Source organism: Carassius auratus, unplaced genomic scaffold (genome assembly GCF_003368295.1).
Source record: "Carassius auratus strain Wakin unplaced genomic scaffold, ASM336829v1 scaf_tig00216558, whole genome shotgun sequence".
NCBI lineage: Eukaryota > Metazoa > Chordata > Actinopteri > Cypriniformes > Cyprinidae > Carassius > Carassius auratus.
In genome coordinates, this window is record NW_020528631.1 from 214,207 (window position 1) to 241,973 (window position 27,767).

General features: G+C 39.2%; 1 protein-coding gene across 1 annotated transcript in view; it reads left to right on the plus strand.

The window, feature by feature from the left end:
• Window positions 1-27,767, plus strand: part of ush2a (Usher syndrome 2A (autosomal recessive, mild)) — a 202,054-nt gene that overhangs the window by 156,104 nt on the left and 18,183 nt on the right. The window contains exons 56-61 of the mRNA XM_026263516.1: window positions 4,579-4,686; window positions 4,955-5,138; window positions 8,968-9,125; window positions 11,300-11,458; window positions 11,564-11,726; window positions 24,614-24,968. Of these exons, the coding sequence (XP_026119301.1) occupies window positions 4,579-4,686; window positions 4,955-5,138; window positions 8,968-9,125; window positions 11,300-11,458; window positions 11,564-11,726; window positions 24,614-24,968 (1,127 nt within the window). The remainder of the gene's footprint in view (window positions 1-4,578; window positions 4,687-4,954; window positions 5,139-8,967; window positions 9,126-11,299; window positions 11,459-11,563; window positions 11,727-24,613; window positions 24,969-27,767) is intronic.

The window sequence follows — 27,767 nt, forward strand, 5'->3', positions numbered from 1 at the left end:
TTTTTTTTATAATTTCTGCTATAATGATGTAATGTTTTGAGGCTTTTTTAGCAAATATTAATATGCGCAACTGCTGTTAATATTATTATTTATTATAATCGGTAGATAATCAGTTGGCAGCAAAAATAATAGCAGTGGTAATAATAATTATTATTATATATTTCTCTTTTAATTTATAGATTTTTTTTTAATCTTTTTGAACAGGCTTTTGTTCAGATAACACATTTGTGGCATAAGTGTCTGTCTCTACAGACCATATGAAACGCATATTTCATGCAGAGAGAAAAAAAGAGAATGTTTCTCTCTCCAGCCTGTCGAGACTATCACTGACATGATAATCAAACCTGAGTCGCCAGATCATTTTGAAGAGCATCTGATATCTTTCCAGTCAGGATTAATCTGAATGAATCGGATGCAGGGAGCCGCTTCTCTGAGACGTAGAGTAGCTGACTCTGGGAACATCCGATAACGCCAGAGAGAATGACATCCTCGCTTCATCCCGGAGAAAATCAGGCTCATTTAAGTCAATATATTGTATGTGTTTTGTTTTTGAGACCATTCTATGTAGTCTGTGTAAACATCTCGTAGGCTGAGTTTTACCGAAAGCAAGTGATGTTTAAACAGCAAGGAATCTCCTGCCCTGTAGTTCTTACTTTTCCTCTCCGAGCACAAGCACAGACCTCCCTGCCTTAAGCTGTGCTCAGCCACTGACAGTCTGTCTGTGCACTCTAGAAGGCCTGCTGGGAAGCACCACATCTTTTGTAAATAAGCTTGAAAACAGCAGGGACCTTCAGATGGCTGGAGCTCCTCTTCAACTCGCTGTCGACCAAAGATATTGCAGCAAGCAGCGGTGGTAAGGGGCTTCGTAATTCTCTCTGTTCCTCTGAAGGCCCTGAAGTTGGCAGTGAAGGAGCGCACCAAATGAATCAGCCAGTCCTGGATCCTGGGGTGAACGGGGAGGGAGGGGATCCGATGGCAGATTTGGCTGGCTGGCAGTGTGGCGTGTTTAAGACTTGGCTGGGGGTGATGGCAGGAGTAGGCAGACCTGCTGGCTGGGATGTGATTCGCTGGCAGGGGCTGCAAATGCCTTTGCTCGGGGTTTCCTTTTTGAAAAGGCTCTAAAGCCACGTTGAGACTTTCATGTCCCTCTGCGCGGATCTGGTAAATCCTACCAGTGTTTTGTGGTGCGTGCTAACTCGACCGGCCGGGGCGTCTGTGTTTCAGCACAGACTGCTGCTGGGAAGCACCTCTGTGCTCCTTAAAACCTCCAAACTTCTTACCCTCCCTCACTTGACATGATTAAACACACAAACACACACACCAAAGCACAAGATTCCTGCTTGTTTTCGCTGTGGCAACAAAGCCGCCACGTTAGACTCACTGGATTAGAGATTTAGCTTTTTTCTATGTGGTACCTTTGAAACAACTAATACTAAAACTTTGATTTCAAAGCAAGTTGCATTGCGATTGTTATATGTGTGAGTTCACATCTGCCCATGCTATCAAAGACTGAAATTGACTGAAGATGTGTGAGGCAAGGAATTGAAAATGATCACGTTTAAACATTTCTTTGCTGCCCTTTTGTAGCTACAGGACCTGTGCACACGTTCACACACACTGTGAGAGCCGGTCCTTTCATATGACAGCACTCCTAGTGACAAAGAGAGTTCCTGTCCCCTTTATTATTGTTATGAATTGAGAACGAATAAGTTAAAGACATCAATAATTAAAGCATTAGTAAAAAGGTATATATATATATATATATATATATATATATACATAATATATATATACCTTTTGAATGTTGTTGTTGATTATGTTTTTAATAAGGAAAACGAAATGACTAAAAACAAAAAGTGTTAGGGTTGTCCTAACCTAATGGATTTAATATAATTTGGATTACTTAGATGTTATAATTAAGATTGTATATTACACCTGAAATGCCTTAAATAGAGCAAGAAAAATCTGATTTATTTATTTTTATAAATATGAACGAAATTGCAGTGCTTTAAGTATTTGCATAAAACATTTATTAAAAATAATCTAAATTATACATGCCTGTGAAACTCTATAATATTGTGTATTCATTGCATATTAGCTTCTGTTAAATTAACTATCAAATCTCCAATAAAATATGTATAGCTTTTCATTAACTGATGTGTATGATTGCTCTCAATTATATAAATTCTGTTGCAAGCCATGCGATCAATTGGACATTTGCAAAATAATTAATAATTTATTAATATACAGTAGTACTAGCATTTATATTTATATTTCCCACTAGAGTGCAAATCTTCAGTGAATCTTAATAAAGTGTAATGCTAGAAAAGTATTCTAAGCATTATAACGTAATTTACACAGTTAAAAGCAGAGAGATTTAATAAGCAACCATCTTATGTAAATGTATGAAGTCACTAGTTGGTTTTTAACAAGCACCAGCATCATCCCGAGTTCCCTCTACCTGGCTTATCTGTCTCCTGTGCGCAGCTGCTTTTTCAGGGTTCAGAGAGGTCTGCCCGAGTCCTGATAGAAGAGAAGAACCTCTGCCTCCTAAATTATGTGTGAGCGAGAGGAAACTGATCCTATAAAAGGCATCAGGGGCAGTCTCCTAGCTTGGCCGACACGTGGAGCCCACAGATCACTTCATAATCCCCTCCAGACAGAAGAAAAAACATTAAGTAATTGTAGACAGGAAGTGGGCACTTAATTATTCAGAGGTTTTATCAATGTGGCAGGTAAAGTGAGTAAGCATTGCAGGCCTTTTCTCATCAGATCTCCACGTTCATGGATTGCACCTATCATCTTCTCATATCCTCCATGCAAACAGTAAATGGCAGCTTGTCGATAAAATACCTTTTTATATCATTTATTACCTCACACTTCCTCGCGTTGCTGTATAGAGCAATTTGGATGACAGTTACGACATTGTTTCACTTTGTGTTAGCCATGTGCTACAAATGGGCCGCTGTGTGCTTAGATGGGTTAGAGCTAAATATAAATATATATTTTTTAACTCCTGTTTATTTATATATTTATTTATTTGCCATTTTGATTAAAGGTGCATATGTCTTTAATAGGCTAAGAGTGCCCCCTTCAGTTTGCATGAGAATTCAAAATCTTACTGAGAGTGACGTTGTTAATGGATTTTTATATTTATTTTATTATTATTATTATTGTTTATTATTTATTTGAATAATATGCATGCATACTAATAATTATGAATTCCTGCTTGTGATTAGACAACATATGATTCCTTTAAATGCAGATTTGAGTCCATAAAAATAGTATTATCATGTAAAATATTAAATTAAATAAATTTAGTGTCACCTTTCCTACCTATAATAATAGTAGTAGTAGTAGTAGGAATAGTAATAATAAATTGCAATATTAATGCATTTACTAATATTATTTCTAAAGCTAACCTTCCTAAGATTAATTCTGACTAATCATTCAAAAGATTTTTCTGAATAACTTAATCTTCCTATTATTTTCCCAAGTAGATTGATCTCTCAATTAGGTTGGATTTACGCATTGCAAATGCCTTCAACCCCTCTGAACACCTAATGTTTTAATAACTTACCCCTAACACTTTAATAACCTAGCTCTTCTAGAATACACACCTGGACATGTTTTGCATGGCGATGTGTAAAGTGAAGCTTTAAAGGCAGCATTCAGCAGTTGTCCCCTGTGTTTAGCATGCTCAACAGAATTCTTTACTTAACCCAAACACAGCTCAACGTTCTTAACATTGATCTGTGTTTGGGTTAAATGAGAGTAGGCTGTCATGCATGCTAAGCAGGAGCGTGCGTTCCTCCAGATGTGGAGGCAGTGCTATATGGACACAGGCACGGCTTTACGGGGTGCACAGAGTTCAGGATTAGAGCGGGATTTAAAGTGCTTTAGGATTAGAACCAGATCTAGAGTTCTGACTGCTGAAGCTGCATCTTTGTCACAGGTGCTGTGTTAGACACCAAATTACTCAAACGTTTTGTATTAATTATTCATTCATTCAGTTATAATAAGCCTAATATTTCTCATTTTAATTAGAAATTATTTCTATTTTTTGTCAAATTATAATAACAATAGCATGTATACACTGCTTTTAATTAAACAAAAAGCTTTATACATTTATATGTTATTTATACATTTAGCAGTTCATTACTCCACTGGTTAAAATATTACATTAAACAGTCCAAGAATATTATGGAATGAATATTCTTGTCTTGTGAAGTACATTTAATAAGAGGTGTTATACATTTAAATCAGCTAAATTAGCATTGTTAGTTTTTTTATATTTATAAAGAAATTATATGTGTGAAAATATAAGTATTACATATATATCATTATATTCATATTTAATAGTATGTAACGTTTTGACCAGGTCTAAGATTGAAATATCTTTTCCTGGTTAAATAAAGGAAATAATAAAAATAATATATTAATAATAATAAATTATATTGTTGTATGTTTAATAATAAATGAATTAGCACCTATGGATATATACAGTAATTGAGGATGTATTTATTCTGTGTGGAGTTTAAAGGCAATACTGTTTATTGCCTGTATGACTTTTTGCAGGTCTGGAGCCTCACACCAACTACAGCTTCATTGTTGTTGCATGCACTGCAGCCGGCTGCAGAGCAAGTCAGCCATCTATGGGCCGCACACTGGAAGATGCACCAGCAGGTTAATGCACAGGCACATACACACTTACACTCACGCTCACTCATCTCATGTCATCTCACAGTAAAAACATTTCAGAACCTTAGTTCTTTTGATTTCTCAATGCATAATCATTGTTATATATATATATATCTTTTCACAATAAGCCTTCTCAACAGCTCTATATGTATCAAATGATGAAAAATAATTCTGCCGTTTTATCAACACTTGCCCATTCCTGTCCTCTTTTTTTTCTCCCTCTCCCTCTGTCATCCTCTCTCTCTCTCTCTAGACGTGTGGACAGTGCCCAGGCATATCCAGGTGAACTCCTCAGCAGTGGAGCTCCACTGGAGCCAACCTCTCAAACCCAATGGCATGCTCTCTCGATATCGGCTGCTGCGTGACGGAGTGGTCGTCTTCACCGGGGACACAGGAAACATGAGCTACATAGACACTGGCCTTCAGCCCAACACCAGGTTCTATCTATCAGCGATCTTTAACAAGCCATTAGCACTTGATTATCGATGACATTTAATCCTATGTGACTTAAAGAATCCTGGACACTACAACAACAGAGCTCTTCAGTAACAGAGCTGCTATGATACCAAATCATTAGAAGTTTTTAAGAGGAGTGAGCAGCAAGGCTTGCTAATGAGCAGCAGTGTTGGCTTGGAAAGTCACACTGATCACGTTCCCCTTGTGACTCAGGATAGGACAGCAACACAGCTTTTCTGCTGTTTATGGATAATGAGACAGACTGTTATAGAATTTTTCTCCTTTTTTTCGTACACTTATTAATAATTAAATATTATTATATAATTGAAAAAAGTAAAATGTCTCTCTCAATCAGTGTTAATTTTGGCAGGCATTTTTTCTTTAGTCTTAGTCTTAGTCTTTAGTCTTGAGACGAAAATGCTTTATAGTCTTAGTCACATTTTAGTCATTTGAGTCTTTCATGGTTTTAGTCTAGTTTTAGTTGACGAAAAGTCATTGCATTTTTGTCAACTTTTAGTCAATAGTTTTACCCCAACTGTAGTAACCAAAATGTATTTTGGTAGCTATTTTATAGGAAGTTTTCAAATTAAAATAATAATTAATTCTTCTCTCTTTAGATTAAATCAATTAAGCTTATGAGGAATTTGAATCAAGGACTGAATTTGGAAAATCTTGAACAAATTATGACAATTTTCATTTTAGCGTGAATATATATATATATATATATATATATATATATATATATATATATATATATATATATATATATATATATATATATATATATATATATATATATATATATATATATAGCGGGGTTCCAAACTAAATTGTTAATTAAGTTTTTGCTGAGGTCACCACTGGCGCCTGCTTTTACAAATCAAGATGGATTGAAATACTAATAAAGTCTGTGGTTGTTCGCACCTAAAATGCAAATTTTACAAAGGCAACCCTGCTAAAAAACTTATATTGTAACCCCGGGAAGCAATTTTTATCATGGAACCTCCTGGTTTTGGACTAGTTTTGAGAAGCAACTGGGCAGGATTTGTTGTGAAAACCTGGCAACCCTGATCTGAATGCACGTGCTGGAGATTTACTTCAAATTACAGGAGCTTATTTACTGATGAGATGTGCATGAAAATAGCATTTGATTTTTTGCACAGCCCTACAAGAAAAGATGAGACATAAACACAATACAGTATGTTTGAAATGTTAAAATTTAAAATAATAATAATAATAATAAAATAAATAAAACACGTTTATTGTGTGGCACCTACTAAAATAATTTTTCGCCAACGTTTTTTTTCCTTATAGAAGCCAATGGCTTCTTACTCTATTATTTTTGTTTTTGTTTGGAGCCCTTTATAGTTATTACAACACAGTTATATAATAATTTATTATTATTTGATTACATTTTTTTTTTAATATAATTAAAGTAGGACATTGTAATTAAATCATATAAATAGTAGTATTTAAATAATTAAAATCTATTTATTAGTTATAATATTTAAATATCAAATTTTGTATTTGTAATCAGTTTTGTAGACACATTTTATCTGTAAATTTAAATTGTAGTTTTAAACAAAAATGTATGTGTTGAATAAGAAAGAAAAAATCTGCTCAATGTTCAACTTAATTATGATTTTAAAAATCTTGATGTTGTAGAAATTTAGCTGTTTTGTTACTGCCTCGTTATTCACGAATATATTCGAGCTTAGCATCTGTGTAATCTATTGGTTGGTGTGTAATCAAAAAATGCACACAGGGACCCTGTGTGTGCAAAATAATTGGTTAGTTTGTGCAATATGTTGTGTAAATATTTGCAATGGTTCAGTCTCATAAGCAGCTTAAGGCAGGATAAATCTGTTTGTTTCATTATTTTACCATCAGTGATTCGTAGATTGTTCACTGCATTCTCTCACACACACATATATAAATATATATATATATATATATATATATATATATATATATATATATATATATATATATATATAGAGAGAGAGAGAGAGAGAGAGAGAGAGAGAGAGAGAGAGAGAGAAAGAATATATAAACCTTTTTCAGCGTGTAAATCTATATCTTCTACACTGATTTAAACTCAAAACCATGTGTCTTCTGACTGGACAGTTTGGACAGGTCATTCATTCACCTGACCCCACTCTCACTGTACCTCTGCTGCTTTTGTTTATACTGTATCTCCAAATGGAGTCGAGGATAGCCATGACGTTTAATTTGCCATAATTCCAGAGGACCTGCCAAAAGGCATTCCCTTTTCCCGTGCTCTTCCCTTTCCCTTTCTTCTTCCAATTTAGCCCAGTAAGGAGTGTTACAGAGCCAGACGAGCGGTTCATTATCCGGAGAGGCTATAGGCTGATGTGGGAAACAGTTAAGCGGGGGGGGGGGGGGCTATGGGTGGTCTGCCAACACTCCTGCTCATCGATTATTTATGACAATGTTGATTAGCTGTCACTTACCTCGCCATCGTAGAAAGTCTCTCTGACAAGTGAAATATTAACCTTTCTCCCTCAGGGGAAACAGGTTAGCTGCTCGCCACCTTCTTTAAATTCGCCTCATCATGTTTATTTGACTTAAAATATGCAACATACACAACATGCACAGCTGTTCACTGGTGAGACGCTTCATGTGTGTGTCCTCTGATTCATTTAGCTAATGCTTTTATTACACATGATGAGCACGGTATATAATAACTGATGTGACTTTTTTTTAAATGGATAGTGCTGGAACAATAGTTCATGTGGAGGTATTGATGGCTGGCTATGGAGTTTATGGCAAATTAAAAGCCTTTAATGTTCAACGTGACCCACATACATTGCTAATGCACACCTTTGCACTGACACCCATCTCTGTTTAAAAGGCAAATCTGTCTTGTGAAGTCATGTATGTCTTAAAAGAGCCTTCTGCAGAGTGTTTTTATAACCAACATCAGGCGTTAATACATGCGCATACACACACACACACTTTTCTATACATATGCATGTCTCTTCAGAGCATCTGTCAGGCCTGTCACAGATCACAGTGGAGGGGCTGATCAGCATTGCATTAACAATGTCATCTGTTAAATAGTATCACACCATATTGATCCATATTTTTCCAAATGAATCAAGTATAATGTAAAAGCAGAATTCTATGGCTCAGTCATCTGAGCCTTTTCTTTTCTCTATTTACATGAAAAACAAAACTGTACATTTCATGATGGTCTGTAGCTGACTAGTTTTAGATAGGTTTGTGTGTTTATATTTTAGTCGTTTTAGTGAAACCTTCTTTGAAAAGTTGTCTTTTAAATTCATTTTGTTTGAAAAACTGCCAGTTTATTTTACAGTCTTTACAGTTGCTAACTATTTTTTATTAACATCCGTAAAATTTTGGCAAAATTTTGCATGCAGAACAGAGTGTTAAATAGTGTAGTGATGTATAAAACACCACTCACACAATCAAGCAGCTTTTTGTTTTTTTCAGCGCATCATTCTGGACTAGCTGTGCGATTATTTTTAGCTTGCATTCATGATTTGAAATAAAATTTGGTTTGTTACACCGGCATTCATGCATCAATTCTGAGGACTCCAATGAAAGACGCACATCCTCTGTGAAAGACATGGCTTAATGGCAGAGTCAATGCACCCGCCTCTCTCACACACAATGAATAATTAACCGTGGCATTGTCTCCCACCTGAAATGGAGAATCGTTGAAACAGAGGCAAATTTAACTTCTGTGACAGGAGACTTTTAAGCTAATAGCATAATTTAGTTTTGCAGTTGACTTATTTTCTCCTATCCTTCTTGGCTTCACAGATATGTGTACGAGCTGGAGGCCAACACCAGCGGCGGGAGCACTCTCAGTGATAGATACGTCATTCAGACCCCCATCTCCTCCCCGGAAAGGATTCCTCCTCCGTATAATGTCAGCCTCCGTGGCCCTCGCTCCGTCTTTGTTGCCTGGTCACCCCCAGGTAATGTTTACAAGCTAATGCGCTATGTAGCCTCTCTATTTCGCACTCATGCAAGGCTGATTTATCCCTGCTCTGGCCTGCGAGAGTGAAGGCACACAAGCAGGGATTTACGAGTGGCGGTGTGTGTAATTTAACATGATCGTAGTGTACATGCATCAGGGCGGGACGGACGTAGATGGGTCCCACCAATCAATTAACATTCAAACCTAAGTGACAGCTTTTACTACCTAGTGTGATTTAGGGGAGAGTTGTTTGAGATGCGCTTGCCCTTCACCTGCGTGTTCTCCCATCACTGTCCAATCCTGTCCCATTCATTCCACATCATAAAAGGTATTGTTAAAAATCCCTTGGTTATTTTGTAAAACGTTTATAAAACAGTGCTATACCCACAGCTAATATTCCTTCAAATTTTGAGCAATGAAGATTAATAATATTTCAGGAACTTCTGCACATGCCGATGTGCATGTGGACTGAACATTCTCCCACATGGAGAGCAAATGCAAATTCTCTCTCTCCTTCTCTTTCACCCTGTGGTATTAGATGAGGTAGTTCAAAGACTCAAGCACCCCAGACTGCTCTTATACGTGCTTGCAGCATCTATCCAGCCCACCCGCTGCACGTATATGCAAGAGAGCACATATGTGCAGCATCTACCCTTTGCATGTCAGAGCTGTGTATGTGTTCACCTGGTCATGTGTCCAAAGTGAATTTGCATGCTCTTTATTTGTTTTCCCTCAAGAAGGTATGAGTGGGTGGGTGAGTGAATGTTAAAGCGTGTGCGTGCATATTCACACACTCAAGAGTGATTTCACAGACTACATTCAAGCGGTCCTGATTGTCTGCCTCAGATGGTCCATCTTTTGCTATTATTGCCCCATTATGCCTTTCTCCTTTGAGAGGATCCCCCTAAACAACCTCAATTACACCATAAGAGCCCTTAAACAGCCCTGATACCCAAAGAAAACATTTACATACACCAGATCTTTTATTGACTTTACATTCCAAGAGAGGCGAGCAAAAAATCTATGGCTTCAAACTACAATATCTCACGCTTGGTTAAGTCCGAATGCAGAAACGGGCACGGTTTAAAGCTGCACCTGTGCTTGATGGATCAGATCTGATAGCATGTTCCTTTTCTTTTCCTTTGTGCCATTATTTCTTATTAGAGTCTCATTCATGTGGAAAGTGCAAAAACTCCAAAGTCAGTGATTAGTTGTAAATAATAGAACTTAGGGACCTGTGCGATTGAACTTCTCAGGCAGGAAGCTTTGATCAAAGCGCCGTCTAATTCCAGCGGGTTTTTGCGTCTAAGGCAAAAGACTACATCTGCTCAGGGAGACGCAATGAAGGAAGTTGAATAATTTAACTTTTTCATTTGTAAAGATAATCAGCCCATTCTGAATACATCTTGGGTCTCATAAATGTTGAATAACCTATCAGCCTCCAGTTGCCGTAAATTATGAAAGACGCTAGTGATGGGAATATTAACAAAGCGTGGATGCCGGGACTCTACATTCTTTAGTTCAAACGCATTACTGAAGACTGTGTGCGTGTCTGTGTGTTTTGGACAGTGGTGGGATACACGGAACGGGGGAAGTGCTTACTTGCCCAGTAGGATCTTGAATCAAGGGCGAAGCTTCCTAAAGTGTCAGATCCGCTGTATGTCAGTACTTGCACTGTATTACGAGTACATACGGCTCTTCGTATATTGTGATTGTGGACTGGGTGAGCTGAGTGTGTGTTGTTTTCTTGGTGGATTGGCACTAATCTTTTCAGTTAGCATGTCAGTTTAGTTATTGGTTTAGTAAATGGTTGCATTTGTGTTGCGAAGTCTGCGGTTTTCCAACGGAATTGGGCTACTTTTACAGTGTTGCCACATGATGTTTTTTATGTCCACGAGTTGAAGCGACCCCAATAACATGATATTAACCCTGCAATGACATTTTTACCTGGGGAACCCCAGCAAAAAAAATATATATATTTTATCGCCCCTGAAAAGTGATTGGGCTCATTTTGGGCTAGTTTTGAGTAGCAACTGGGCGGGTTTTGCTGTGAAAACCTGGCAACCCTGGTTTCAAATTTCAACTATCATTTTTCTGCTTATAATGAGATGAGATTGGATATCAGTTGGTAAAAACAAGTAAATATACTTTATATTTCTGTTTTCCTTGAAGGTGTATATAATTCAAGTGCCCTTTTGGAATATAATGTCCTGCTCAATGCGGGCACTGAGCGGCCCCTCATCCGCCCTGCTGGACCAGAGCACTTCCTGTTACTGCAAGGATTGGACCCCTACACCATTTACCACATTCAAATACAGGCCTGTCAGCCAGGTACCAAGAAACATATTTACAATTTGTCCTTCCTCTCTGTTTAAATATGTTGTATTAGTTGTGATTTTAACTATGTATCAAATGGTTTAATTTAAATATTTGCAGATGGTTGTGGTGTAGGACAGGGGGTGTCTGTTCGGACCCCGGAAGCTGCTCCGTTAGCTCAGGACCCTCCAGTTCTCACAGCTGCCGGTGCGGCCATTATCGAGGTCCGCTGGAGTCCACCAAACAAACCCAATGGCCTCATCACTAGCTACTTCATATACAGGTACAGAGCACTCAATCTCACATACGAACAACCAAACATCCTGGCATCTCATACCATACTGCTCACTGCACAACATAAGACTGATTTCATCATTCTACACACTCGGTCATCAGGATGTTTGTCTGATAGGCTGTAGAATTGTACCTCAGTACCCATTGTTGTCTGTTTCCTAGAACAGGGTCATTTTGTAAACTTAATCTGTACAGCCTAAATATTTACTTACTGTATCACCCCCTGATTGTGAAAATTGCAACATCTAAGTATGGGATAATGCATTGGAGGCCAAGAACCAGGCGACACAAAGCTTATACTATGGTCATTTGCCAGCATTAACATCTTAATACTATTAATGATGTTTGCAGCACAATATTTGACCAGAAGGGAGTTATTTTCGTCAGTTATGGCTCGTTAGCTCTATCATTTTGCCCCATTCAAATGAGACAAAGATATAAATTAGTGCAGTAAGCCCACATTTATTGGAATGTATTATAGCATTTATTTGAATTAATTATCGATCGAGAGAGAGGGAGAGAGAGAGAAATGACAGTTTTTGTGTGTAAATTAACACAGCTTCAATGTTTGTAGAGAGAAATGCAGATGTAGGTAATTCACACACACTGTCAACTCTCTCTTTCTCTCTCTCTCTCTCTCTCTCTCTCTCTCTCTCTCTCTCTCTCTCTCTCTCTTTGTGTGTATGCATCAATGAAAGCAACATATTAATATACGGAATTGAAGATGAATCAGACCTAATCAGAGCTGTGTATTCAGACAGTCCATGGTATAAATAAATATAATGACATATAATGAAACATTTAATGACTTATTTTTGTATAAATCAGAATATAATTTAATATTAATGTTTTATTTTAAATATTACAATGATGTATTAAAAAATTAAATAGATTTTTAATCATTTTATATATATATATATATATATATATATATATATATATATATATATATATATATATATATATATATATATATATATATATATATATATATATATATATATGTAACATAGTTAAAAAGGTTCAGGTTAAATCCTACTAAATGTGAGTATGGTGCCACCTACTGTCACAAAGTGTACCTGCAGCGAACGCTAGTAATGACGAAGGATTATGGGTAATCCTCAAAGTAATGGAGGATTTCCCTTGAGGTAACGGGTCTATGAATGTCCGTGGACTAAACAGTGTTAACTCACTTTAAAAGCTCAAGTATAGCAAGCTAACTTTAAAATGATGCCGTCTTTCCAAAAAGATCATGCGCTGTTTATCCACATGAGATGACTACTCAACACTGTTTTCCTTTGTCATAAATGCAGGTATGTGACCATATGTTGATAGAAAGTGTTGTAATGTTTGAACATATGATTGAGGTATTTTATGCTGTTTGTCTGCCTCCAGTATGTTGAATTGTAACGAAGTTACATGATTGTTTACACATAAGTGACTGTTAACATAAAATGTAAAGGTAACTGTAGGAAATCTGTGTAATTACATTTTGTTGTTTTCCTCCTTGCAAGATTAAGAGGGATATCAATATGTCAAACTGTATTTTAATTTTGTGAAGAGCTTTAAGAGTAGTACATATGGGTAATCCAAAAAGTAATGGAGGATTTCCCTTGAGATCATGCGCTGTTTATCCACATGAGATGACTACTCAACACTGTTTTCCTTTGTCATAAATGCAGATGTGGAATAAACCTGCTGTTACCACAAACCTGACGGTGTCCGAGAGAGTATATTAGGCAGAAGACATAACACAGAGGTTACATTGGTGCCGTGACTCGTCCATGACTACGCCGGACCGGGACTGATGTCTTCTTATCGCTGCATCGTTGTGGAACTGCACTTCCTCCATCAGTGTATTTGACTGGCAGGTTTATTTAGTTATTAACAGCCATATTTACTTCAAACTGTCATTTTGTTTAAGTAAGGGTTCCAGTATGAGTTTTAGTAAATTTACTACCTCTGAAATGACTCCTTTAGGTATTGGTAGAGGTAGAGGACTACATAGCACACCTGTTCCATTCTCACTGGGTGACAGTCTAGGGGGGCATAGGACATATTTTGGTGAGGATTCTGTCCACAGTCCTTTTAGACATAGGGATATAGTGGCACCTGAAAATCAGCCTATGATTGATTTACAATCACCACAGTGCACTAGTACATCAGTTCCTGAACCTCCCTCTGATGATGTGAGACTGGTTGACCAAATGAGCACCATTGTGCAGCAGATAGGGAAGCAGCTAGCTGATAGCATTATGTCACACCTCAACACATCTAGCCCTACAGCTACTGTGCATGCAAGTCCTGAGGAAACGTACAATACAAAAGCACCTCCCCCCATTAACACGCTAGATCTATCTCAAGTCCAGTTGATCACTCGGAGAGAAGTCAAAGACCCACCCGTTTTCCGAGGAGAGAGTTCAGATGCACTGGCTGTCGATGAATGGGAGGAGTTAATGAAGAATTACATAAGAAAAAGCAATGTTCAGCTGGAAAATCAAGCTGAGGAAATCATTGTCCACCTGAGAGGCAGAGCAAAGGATGTTGTGAGATTTGGGATAAGAAATGGTGAAATTGATGTCCATAATAACCCACAGGCCATCTACGGGCTCCTGCGCAAACATTTTGGCTCAAGCCATTTCTCCTCAATGCCCCTAGCTGACTTTTATTCTACCTTGCCAAATGACCAAGAGGACCCTTATGAGTACTGGCTTAGACTGAACAGAGCTGCTGATGATGCTGCTAGCTGCCTTAGAGAGCAGGGTAAAACGTTTGACAACCCTAGTGTTGAAGTCACACGTATGTTCATCAGACACTGCCCCAGTAGAGATTTAGCTCTTACCTTTAGATCAAAGACGATTGATAAGTGGTCAGCCCGTGAGGTTCAGGAAGTGCTAGATGAATACCACCTAGAGAAGGGACTCAGGTCTTCTACTGAAAGGAGTAGACAAATCAGCATGAATAAAGTCGAGGTAAGCCCTAACACTCCATTAGTTTCAGACATCCCAGAACAGAAACCTGCTATAAGTCAAGACACCTCCACTCTAGAGAGGTTGATTGGAATGTTAGAGAAAGTGTTGCTTCAGGGACAAGGTTATGCTCAAGCCAATAAAAAGCCCTACACTAACAGGAGACTTCCACAGATTGAGGGCTTAAGAGACGTGCCATGTTCCATATGTAATGACAGCTCACACTCTGCCCTCACACACTGTCAGGAGAACAGACTGTGTTTCCTGTGTCACTTACCTGGCCATTCAAGACGCAACTGCCCGGAGGGTAGACGTCCTCCTCAACATTTTCAGCAGGGAAACTGAATGATCTGCGCACAGGGGAGGACAGCGCAGATCAATTGAATGAGCCTCCCACCTTGGATTTGACAGACATTAATGATTATGAAAGATTGTGTCTCACCTATAGCAGCATAGTGCCACCTGAAAAAACACTGATTGTGCAAGGCCTGCAAAGACTCTCAAAAACTGACAGCCTATTCTACACAGAGGTGTCTACTGATAGTGGTCATGTTCTTAGAGCACTTGTGGATAGTGGCTCTATGGCGTGCACTCTAAGTGAAACAGCCAACAAAAAACTTTCACAGTCTATTCCTAACATTGGAGAGAAAACTGCTGAGGACTTTGTTATTGTTGGTTGTGGGGGTCACCTGGTCACACCTTCCGCCATGTATGACCTCACTGCATCAGTTTATGGCTATAAAGTGATAATTCCTGTTCTAGTTGTGCCAGGCCAAACCGATGACATGATCCTTGGCAGTAACGCCATCAAGTGGCTCATTTCACAGATGAAAGACACTGTTGGGAGCCAAATGATCACGTCCCCAGTAAGTAGTGCCCATGCTAATAACTTTACACAATTGATATCTCTGTTGTCTTCCTCAGACAGATGTGGTGCAATGCCGCTTAAAGTTGGCACGGCAAGGCTCAAGAGATGTGTCGCACTACAACCGATGTCTGAACATTTGGTGTGGGCTAAACTCCGTGAATCTGATGTTTCTGCTGTGGGAAGTACAGTCATCATCGAACCCACTCAGTCCAAAGCCAGGCCTGCTCAAATTCTGGTGGGGAGAGTTGTCACCTCATTATGGGGAGATGGCTGGGTTCCAGTCAAAATAGTCAATCCTACTGAAAAGCCACTCACCCTTAAAAAGAATGCAAAAGTTGCAGATGTGTCATCCTGTCTTTCTGTGCAGGAATTTCCTGAGCCAGATCGCATCCAATCCAGTGCACAGTTCACACAGAGCTCATCACCTTCACCTAGGTCAGAGAATGAAATATCACAAACTTTGACTGACATGGGCTTGGAGGATTTGAACCTCTCTTCTTGTGAAGTCTCCTCTGAGTGGAAGGATAAACTGCTGCAGATCATTGAGCAGTATGAGTCCATATTTTCGAGGCACAAAATGGACTGTGGTGAGGCAACAGATTTTGTACACAGAATCCGCCTAGTGGATGACAAGCCCTTCAGACTTCCATATAGGCGGGTTCCACCATGCCATTATGATAAGCTTCGGACTGCTCTAAATGAAATGGAGGAATTGGGGATAATCCGTAAATCTCAGAGCGAGTATTCATCTCCTCTCGTCCTGGTTGTCAAGCCAAGTGGTGATCTTCGCATCTGTAATGACTTCAGGTGGTTGAATGCAAGAACAGTGAAAGATGCACATCCTTTGCCTCATCAGACAGATGCTCTCGCTGCACTTGGTGGCAATGTGTTCTTTTCAACAATGGACCTCACGTCAGGATTCTATAACATCAGAATGCATGAAGACGACAAAAAATACACAGCATTTTCCTCCCCATTTGGCCTCCATGAATATAATAGGATGCCCCAGGGCCTGACTAACAGTCCTGCTACCTTTATGCGAATGATGATGTCCATCTTTGGTGATGAGAACTTTACAAGTCTGCTATGTTATCTAGATGACCTTATGGTCTATGCGCCATCTGAACATATTGCACTTGAGCGTCTGCAGATGGTTTTCTCACGTCTTGCTGCCAACAACTTGAAGCTCTCACCTAAGAAGTGCTACTTCCTTCGCCGGTCTGTTAAGTTCTTGGGACACATCATATGTGGAGATGGTGTTAAGACAGACCCGAGTAAAGTGCAAGCTATAAATGATGTGCAGGAAACAGATCTGATGGAATCTGATATGGAGACACCAAGTGCTAAGAAAATCAGATCTTTCTTGGGAATGGTTCTCTACTACCACCATTTCATCGAGGGATGTTCTGCTAAGGCTAAGCCACTGTTCAGCCTTGTTGCTGAGCCTGCTACACCACACAAAAGAGGTAGAGCCCATAAACCAAAATTCAAGAAGGGCAATGTTAGACTGTCTCCAGCTGACTGGACTGTTGAGTGCAGGGAAGCATTCAAAACTTTGAAACATGAGCTTGTGCATAGTGTCACCTTGGCCCATCCAGATTTTAATGCACCATTCATCCTCGCTGTTGATGCCTCCTTTGATGGCCTGGGAGCCGTCCTCTCACAGTTGCCTCCCGATGGTGCTGTTGCCAGACCAGTGGCGTTCGCCAGCAAGACTCTATCGCACTCCCAGCTGAACTATCCAGCACATCGGCTGGAGTTTCTCGCTCTTAAATGGGCGGTCTGCGACAAGTTTAGCCACTGGCTGAAAGGACGACGTTTCACAGTCTGGACGGATAATAATCCGTTAACATACATCTTAACTAAGCCTAGGTTGGATGCATGTGAACAGAGATGGGTCTCAAAACTCGCAGCATACAGTTTTGATCTGCGCTATGTGCCTGGCCCCAAGAATGTGGTTGCAGACGCACTAAGCAGGGAGCCATTTGTACAGTCATGCATAGGCCATCGTCTTGTAAGTGAACCTTATGCCTCATTGCTGAACCAAGTGGGTGGAATGATGGATGATACAGTACAAGATGCATTTAGATATACTGCTGCTAACTGCCAGTTAGTTGTTGATCAGTCCAAAGATGATGCTGTTGTCACCCCGCTGCCTCCTCAGGGGTCCCTCTCCCTGCAGGAAGTTTCAGCTGTGCTAGAAGCGCATGACTCCGGAGGTGTTAGCCGAGTGAGAGGCACGGGACCAGTTATTCCTCAGCTTGTCAGTATCGATCAGAATGCCTCCCTACCAAGGAGTGAACTGGTTAATCTCCAAGAACAGGATGATGTCTTGGGCAGAGTTCTCTATTACATCCAGCGTCACAGGAGGCCCACTAGACGTGAACGTGCCAGTGAGTCTCGTGGGGTGATGAAAATGTTGAGACACTGGGCCAAGCTCTCCATCAAAAACGGTATGTTGTACAAAGTAAAGAAAGACAGGCAAATGAACATGGCGATCCACCAGTTTGTTGTTCCAGACTCCCTCAAGGCTCAGGTTCTTTCTGGCCTCCACGATTCAGCTGGTCATCAGGGACAGGCTCGCACACTCTCTCTCGCCAGGCAGAGGTTCTTTTGGACAGGGATGGAACATGACATCATCAGCCATGTGAGGAACTGCTTTCGCTGTGTGGTTGGGAAGACCCCAGAGCCCAATGACCGTGCTCCTCTTGAAAGCATTTGCACCTCTGAGCCGATGGAGCTTGTGTGTATCGACTTTTGGACTGCTGAGCAGTCGGACAAGAAGTGTGTAGATGTTCTGGTTGTTACGGATCACTTTTCGAAGCTGTCACATGCATTCCCCTGCAAGAATCAGTCAGCGAAGCAGGTGGCCCGTCGTCTGTGGAATGACTTCTTTTGCATATATGGCTTCCCAAAGCGCATTCATTCGGACCAGGGAGCCAATTTTGAGAGCCGACTCATTAAAGAGCTCCTGGAGATGGCTGGTATCCAGAAATCACATACCACACCGTACCATCCTATGGGGAATGGAGTTGTCGAGCGATACAACAGGACTCTTGGGAACATGATAAGGTCCCTGCCTGCCCATTCCAAAGCCAGGTGGCCACAGATGCTTCAGATGCTGACATTCTGCTATAATTGCACGGAGCATGAGACGACAGGTTTTGCGCCCTTCTTTCTAATGTTTGGGAGGATTCCACGTCTACCTGTTGATGTTTTGTTCCAGCACACCCTCCTTAGCGATGCTGTCGTTAGCCATCGTGAATTTGTCTCTAACTTGAAACGTGACCTGTCTGAAGCTGCACGCATTGCCTGTGAAAACAGTCGGACGGAGCAGGCTCGACAGGCAAAGAACTACAACCGCAAAGCAAAAGGGTCTCCCCTCACTGTTGGTGACAGAGTCTTGCTTGCAAATCGTGGTGAGAAAGGGAGGAGGAAAATAGCAGACAAGTGGGAATCCACAGTTTTTGAAGTTAAGTCTGTGAAACCTGGAATCAACGTGTACCGTATCAGTGACCCAGTCACATCCAGAGAAAAAGTTGTTCACAGAAACTTCCTACTCCCGGTGAATTTCCTCCCAGCAGGAGGTCACGACATTTTGGAGTCAAGCTGCTCATCAGATAATGGTAGTGCACAAAGTGTCCCTGTGGTTCCTGTTGACGTGCAGGACAGTGAGACAAAGACACTTGAGTGGTTACTGCAAATGGATGAGACTAATAATGAGGATGCTACAGTCAGCCATTCCAATTGCTCACCTGTTGTAGCTGTGAGTGCCTCTCTCCCAGAGACTGAAGTGAATATAGTCCCACATGCTGTGAGTGGGATTTTACAAACATCTGTTCCATCAATATCTGCTCCGCAACCACTTTCCCCTAGACCCTCTGTAGAATGTGTGGTGTCCGAGGTAGAACCCTCCCCGTCCTCAGTGGAAAGAGCTCATTGTGTCCCCTCCCCTGACCATGCTAGTGACGCACAGCCAGGTGCATCAGCACAGGACCACGTAGTTTGCAAACAGCCACCTCCACTCTGCACTAGGGCAGGTAGACTTGTTAAGCCCCCAGCTAGACTCATTTGTGAAATGAATGAACAGGTTGTAGATGACTCAGCTTCAACAGTTGATTCTTTGTTTTCTTTTGTGAGGAACATGCTTTCTGGATAGATTGCTTGTTGTGTATGTATATTTCTTAAGAGTGTTCACACTAGTTTATCTGAAGTAGTTGACAATAATCTGCTAAGGAGCAATGTTTACAATATGAGAGGTGTACACGGCATCTTTTGTGTCTTTGTTGGTATGGGGCTTAGCTACCCCCTTTCTGACTTTCTCCCAGGTGGAGAGTTTCTAACTGACTTGAAACACATTTGCTCCTAATGCAACACAACTGTTGGTATCTAATATTTTATATTTTGTTTTTTTGTTGTTGTTTTGTACCCAATTTAGCAGGATTTAAGGGGGGTGTATGTAACATAGTTAAAAAGGTTCAGGTTAAATCCTACTAAATGTGAGTATGGTGCCACCTACTGTCACAAAGTGTACCTGCAGCGAACGCTAGTAATGACGAAGGATTATGGGTAATCCTCAAAGTAATGGAGGATTTCCCTTGAGGTAACGGGTCTATGAATGTCCGTGGACTAAACAGTGTTAACTCACTTTAAAAGCTCAAGTATAGCAAGCTAACTTTAAAATGATGCCGTCTTTCCAAAAAGATCATGCGCTGTTTATCCACATGAGATGACTACTCAACACTGTTTTCCTTTGTCATAAATGCAGGTATGTGACCATATGTTGATAGAAAGTGTTGTAATGTTTGAACATATGATTGAGGTATTTTATGCTGTTTGTCTGCCTCCAGTATGTTGAATTGTAACGAAGTTACATGATTGTTTACACATAAGTGACTGTTAACATAAAATGTAAAGGTAACTGTAGGAAATCTGTGTAATTACATTTTGTTGTTTTCCTCCTTGCAAGATTAAGAGGGATATCAATATGTCAAACTGTATTTTAATTTTGTGAAGAGCTTTAAGAGTAGTACATATGGGTAATCCAAAAAGTAATGGAGGATTTCCCTTGAGATCATGCGCTGTTTATCCACATGAGATGACTACTCAACACTGTTTTCCTTTGTCATAAATGCAGATGTGGAATAAACCTGCTGTTACCACAAACCTGACGGTGTCCGAGAGAGTATATTAGGCAGAAGACATAACACAGAGGTTACATATATATTATTAGAATTTTCTTTAGCATTGCTGTTTCTGTCACAATCTTTTTTAAGTCCCCTGCAGTTCCATCATGAACCACTAGGTTCGAAAGCTTTGTACAAGACATTTGGAAAGAGACATTTGGCACAGAAATGTTCACTGATAATTCAGCATTTCCATTCACACATTGTCTGGCAATTGATCCCATAACTTTGGCGCTAGTACCATGCTGTACTTTTTGAGCTACAGAAATGTCAATGAGGGGGAAAAACAGACTAATCATTAAAAATTTGATGGAAATCAAGAATCATCAGAATAAGAATAGAATATTCAAAGTATGCTATATTAGCATGACATCTAGTTGTCGGTACTTGAATAAAGTTGGTTCCATCAGCATAGGGACATTTAAAGACGCATTTTGGCTCTGTGGACATGAAACCCAATACTATTTATTAACACTTCTCTCTCAATCTCTGCAAATGCACTTCCATACAGAGATGCTGTCAGACTAATGTCAGAGCAGAGCTTGCATGGGGATAAATGTGTATGTGCATGTGAGTCTATGTCAGGGAATGTTTGAAAGGAAAGCCAGAAACGTAGTCGAACAGAAACGGTAATTATGCTGTGACCTTGAGGTGAACAGGCCAATCACTGCTGGTTACACTTTTCAACATTTCCTCTCTACTTCCTGTCTAACTGACAGCAGGAAAATGCTGAATGGAGTGTGGAGTGCTTATGTGGATATCAGTGACTGAGGTATCTGAGCGCAAACAAGAGGGAGAGAGAGAAGCTGATCGGCAGCTCTGAATGGAAGATGACATTGCCCTGCTGACTTTGAATATTCCAGGCACATTCAGAACAGTTTGAGAGCAATATGAAACAGAATGTCATGATGCTTGCACCCCGCACAGAGGAAATAAAGCTAAGACTGACATGGCACGATCACATCAGAATGCTTTACTCTGCTGTTACAGGAGAATTCTTCAAGGAGAACGGAGAGTGATGCGCCAGGGAGTAGCTAACTCTATCATTACGCTGCCATCATTGCCCTTATGTTCACAAACAACACAGCCAGCCGTGTTTGAACCTTTATTGCTGCACATTGTGAAGGCCAATTTAAACCATTCAGATTCCAGACAATGATCGGATTAGACCATATAATGAGATGTCTTCCCAATGTTTTCACTCTTGGATGGCAGCAAAAACAGTGTTCACAGCTTCTATGCAAGTATGATTGTGTGTGTGTTAGCAACAGGGTAAGATTTTAGTCAAGGGCGATGTGGCTTGTTGACCAGTGTCATTCATATGCACGGTCAGATCAGCCTAAGCCTGCATAAATCTTAGGAAAATACCATTAGCATAGTCACAGATGCCGGTACATTCTGACAAACGCATGACTGGATTTCATCTTAGCCCTGATTTGGAAGCGGGATAAACTCTGGCAAATACATCACATTCAGGGGGCAGAGAATTCACTCGTGGCTTAAAGGACTTGGTGTATTATTTTATCTGCTCATCTTAATACCGGTGATCAGCACTGCGCTAAATGTAATCGGTTTAATGTGCTATTGTGTATGTATTCAGCTCACTGGAGGTTATCTGAGATTGTGAAGTGAGTGTCCCCTCCTCAGGGATGTTTGTCCTCCACGCGTTTAACTTATATTACACAGGAGAATCCCACCTGGGATAGTCCTTGGCTGCTGTACAGAATTATTGTAAATCAGTTCCTATGAATACATTATGTTCATATTGCATGCATTCAGTTGCTGCAGATGCTGGTGAGACAATAAAAGCATTTATGAGGTTATAACTCCTTATATTGTTACAGCCTCAAGATGCTGGACTTCTGAAATGGGTCATATCATGATAAATCAAATTCTTGTTGATTTTTTTTAAATAAAAGAGTTTGATTTATTGATATGCAAATAGATTGAATTGGAACTAATCAACTAAAATGTCTCTGGATTTTTGACCTCATATGGAAGGAAGTATAGGATAGATAGGATAGATATTTCATTTTAAAATGTTGGAAAACTCTTCCTGGCTGTGTGTAACACCAGCTGCCCTACATTTCTGTCCAATGAATCCTAGTGTTATACAGGGCCATGCACAAACCTTTTTTTTTTTTTTTTTTTTAAATGGTCACATCTTAATGACAAATTAAATGAAATAATATATATAATTAAAATAATAAAATAATAGTCTCAAAAGCTTTAGATTTATTTCCTATTAATAACAATGAGCATTTAATTCGTCATTAAAACACATTTTAATCACCATGTTACAAAGCTTGTTGTAGCTGTATGGGTGCTCCGTTTTTCCAGTTGGAAAATCCGTTAGGCCAAAATCTCATTTAATTAAAGATGAATTGCTAGGCTGCTGTCTTTATGCACCGGCTATTCTAGTGTAACTGTTAGGCTATTGGCTATGACTATGGCAAATGCTAGCCCTCTCTCTCCAGTCCCACCTGTCTCAGACCTCAAATACCTCAGATGTGAGCCTTTAAAGACATAGTGTTTATTATGTAAATAAAACACTGTACTTATTTGTGGTGAGTGGGGCGGGGCCGAGAGGCGTGGGAACGAGGAGTGAGGCCAGGTGTAGTGATTGGAGATGAGCTACACCTGCGCCCCACCCCTCGTTCCCACGCCTCTCGGCCCCGCCCCACTCGCCACATTATTCAAACAAGAAGATATTTACCATTGCAAGACTTCGTTCAGCTGCTGTGCCGGGCACGGGAGCTTCAGTTAATTCAATCAAGACAGAGGGGGTGGAGTTACGAGGTTTTACTGACAGTCTGAGCGGGTCCAACAAGATTTTAGTCAGAAGCTGTATTTGATGTTTCATTAGCTAAATATTTTAAAAACAGACGGACATAAAGGGTGATTAATAGCATTGATGTATTGAGAGGCATAAAAAAAAGAAGAAAAAAAACACCACAAAAAAGGTTCACTTCAGAGTGTAAGGGGAAAGGGGGCATGTGCTCTGCACAGGTTGAGCCCCACCTGTGCACGTGCCTGGAGTTATGAAAGAGTGGCTGAAAGTTTGTATTTTTAAGTATTTTAAAGCATTGTGTAAGTGAAGAAGTCCTGATTCTCATTTTAGATATGAAGTGGATGTCTGTTAAAAGGAACAGCAGCAAACATTTGCCATTTAATTTGAAAAATTCATAGTGGGAAGTCTTAATATATATATATATATATATAATATATATATATATATATATATATATATATATATATATATATATATATATATATATATATATATATATAAAGAAGATAAATAACTTTACCTAAATTTTTTAACCAATGGTAAAAAAGTGGATGAAAAAAAGACAACAAGTGTTCCAGATGCAGTGTCTGTTTGTGTGTGGAAAAGACAGCTGATTGCAGCTGTGTGCTGTAGTTTAGCGCCATGGTGTGAGACGTTCCTCTCCCCTGCCAGACTCTGTTTGGCTTTATTTTAATGCAGTGGGTGAGATTAGGCAGTTACGGTGCGAGTGGGGCCGGCAGGGGCCACATTAGAGGAGTGAATGTCATTTTCTTCAGCAGCATGGAAGCCAGGCCTCTAATGTGGAGGAATTAACGAAGCTTGAGCAAAGCCCAGTGTTCTTCCCCTGCTCCTCATGCTTCTCTGTGTGCTCTTCCTCATCTCTGCATCCTTCCTCTGCACCCCCCCCCCCCCCTTGTTTGTTTTGCGGCCTCATTTTTAACTGCAACGACATTTGAAAGGTCTTTAAAGAAGATACTTTGTGTCTTTTGTCATGTTTTTCCTGTCTTTCATTATATGAAGGATTTCAGTTTTTTCATGTTATCATAATTCTGTCTCTTCCAGACGGCCAACTGGAACTCAGGAGGAGTTGCTGGTGTTCATCTGGGCAGAAGGTCCCCTAGAATTCATCGATGCCTCAGATTCCCTTCTACCGTTCAGTGAATATGAATACAAAGTCACCGCAGACAACTCTAAAGGCTCTGCCTCCAGTTCCTGGTCCTCCGTCCGAACTCTAGAGGCAGAACCGCAGGGAATGGACGCACCCTCGGCCCGTCCTGCCAGTGCCTACTCTCTTCTGCTGACCTGGACCCAGCCTAGCATCCCCAACGGAGTGATCTCCAAGTACAGAGTGGTGTACCAGAAACTACCCAATGATCCTACGTTCAACTCCACAACTGTTACTGCTCTTACAGTTCTGGTAACAATCATTTCTCCCATCAATTTGATACATTCTGTGAGAAGTTATAAATGAATCTGCAAAGAAGCAAGACGATTGAGTAATGTTCCATGAAATAGCACCCTCAAAAAAAGATTTTACACCAATCTATCAAATTAATAAAAAGGCAACACTTTTTTCCCCATTATTAGACAGAAACCAGAATTAAAGAAACAACAGAAATAACATCAAAGAACACAAAGAGATATTAAACACATTAAAAGCTGTAGTCATTTTGTCACATCTACCTATTGTACACTCTTCAGTAAAGTGTATTAATAATGAAACACAAAACAATATATTACACAGAACAAATATTAACATACAATATTTAATGAATAAATTGTATAGACTATTGTTTCAAAGTTTTTTTTTTTTTATTTAAATTACTGCTTTGTCATTCTAGGATGACAAAAAAACTTTTTTAAAGATATTAAAATAGATTACATTTATCTTAAATTGCAATAATGCTTTACAATATTGCTGTTATAGTATAGTTTTGATCATGTAAATGCAGTTTTGATAAGTGTAATGTAAGCTTAAAATAATAAAAAAAAAGATATTACAGACTAAACCTTTGAACAGTAAATTCATAAACATTTCAAATGCTTGACAAAATGCAAGGAAAATCCTGCAATCTTGAACTGAAATTATAGTTCATTTTAAAGTTAAGTATGGTTAGATTTATAATTTAGAGTTATTTTGAGCCTACTTTGAGTATGCGTTAAACCTTTGTTGTGTTTTTGTCTGCAACTGCTTTTAGTTCTATGTTCAGCTTCAGCTCCTGAAATTTCCAGTCTCCAGAATCAGCATCTGTCTGAGATCATTAATCAGCAATCAGCCCATTGCTCGCATGTTTAAACAGATTCCTCATCCGCTGATGTCTTCACCTATAAAAGTAGCCGCTGTTATTCATGTTTGACACCGAGGAAAAATAATGTGCTGCTTTCCTCGCAGATGCTCCCGACTGCATCATGGCCAAATTAAAGGCTTCAGCTTGAGCTCCTGTTTAAAACAAGTGTGAACAGAGCCAGCTTGCCCCCTGATAGCAACAACACCATAGGGGAAAGAATCCAGGACCCACTGAGGGGTTCAGCTTCTCCCACAGAGCACCAGATAGATGCCTGCTTAATAGACAAATTAATTATTTTGATAGCAATTAATGAACGTCGTCCAGGATAGGCCTTTTATCAGCACCCCTCTTTTCTCCCAGAGTAATTTACAGTTCCACTTCTATTCTCTTGGCAGTCCTTTCAGGTTTTCTTGACCTCCAGAGGTCGGCTTCAGTGGTGAAGTGTGACGTCAGATAGCAGTTAATCAGCTTGTAATTAATTTTCCACGTGTCCTCAGGCCTCTTGAGTTATGACCCTTGCCATCTAATGGCTGATGCAAATTTATCATTTAGCAATTTTTTTTTTTTTCATTTTTATAGAACTTATGATTAAAACATTTATTTTTATAAAGTATTTAATGTATAATGTAAATTTTATAAGAATGCATTTTGGGAATAAATATTATGTTTCGTTACTTATTGAAGCTGCTTGAGAAATCGCACTAGTATATTCAGTTTTGGATTTTTAGAAGATAGAACCAGGCTAATTGTTTGTAATGTAAATTAAGGAGTTTACAATATAAAGGTTCATTCACCCATACTGCTCTGTGTTTTTCCATGGTCATCTGCTGAAAACACTGCCCAATCGCATAACAGCTGCCATGTGGGCATTAGTGCAATTTCTATTTCTCACGGCTACATTTATAATCCATCGATCCTGCAAAATCTTTTTTTGGACACTGACTTTGTGCTATATCAGCTGTCCGCTGCCATGTCAATATTTGGCCTGCAGTGGGGCATCATATTGATTCAGCTGTTGCCAACTGTTGAGTGGCTACAGGTTAATGTTCTCTGGTGGAGTAAAGTTGTTTTCATGTCTGAGAATGAAGGATTATGCAGAGAAAAAAATACTTGTCATTGCTGCTAGTACATGCACTTATAAATCTGACAAAAATCCTCAACAAGCAATGTATTATAGTAAGAATATTATATCAATTTATTTTTAGTTATTATATTACATTTTATGAAGCTATGAACTAAATAACTAATAGATTAATATGTATTATATATATATATATATATATATATATATATATATATATATATATATATATATATATATATATATATATATATATATATATTAATATTTATTATATTATATATATATAAAAAGATAATCAGGGGCGTAGATTGCCCCCCACTTTTAATATCACGGAAATCCATCCCCCGCACTTTTTTGGTCAAATGTGTTCACATAGAGGTTGTTTTCACAGAAAAACAGACACTTTTGGAAACACAAAGACATTAATATATGCTTGCAACATTATGTGGTTTTACTACTCATCTTCAGCAGGTGATAAAGTATATGAACAATGCAGTGCTGATTGACATATCATTTATTACAGTATAGAAAATATTCTGCCTTATTATGTGATAAAAAAAGTGTTTGTACTATATAAACAAATCAATATTATTTGTTATTGTCCAGCAGTTATAGATTTCTAAGCCAGTTAAAAGCTAGAAATTAAAGAAAAATTAAAGTTGCCTAAAGTCAAAAGTTTTTGAACAGAAGCATGTTAATGTTTTTTTTTTTAAGAAGTCTCTTCTGTTCACCAAGCTTCATTTATTTGATCACAAAGTACAGCAAAACAGTAAAATCATTACTCCAGTCACACAATCCTTCAGAAACTTGCTGCAAAAAAAACAAACAAAAACATGATAATGTT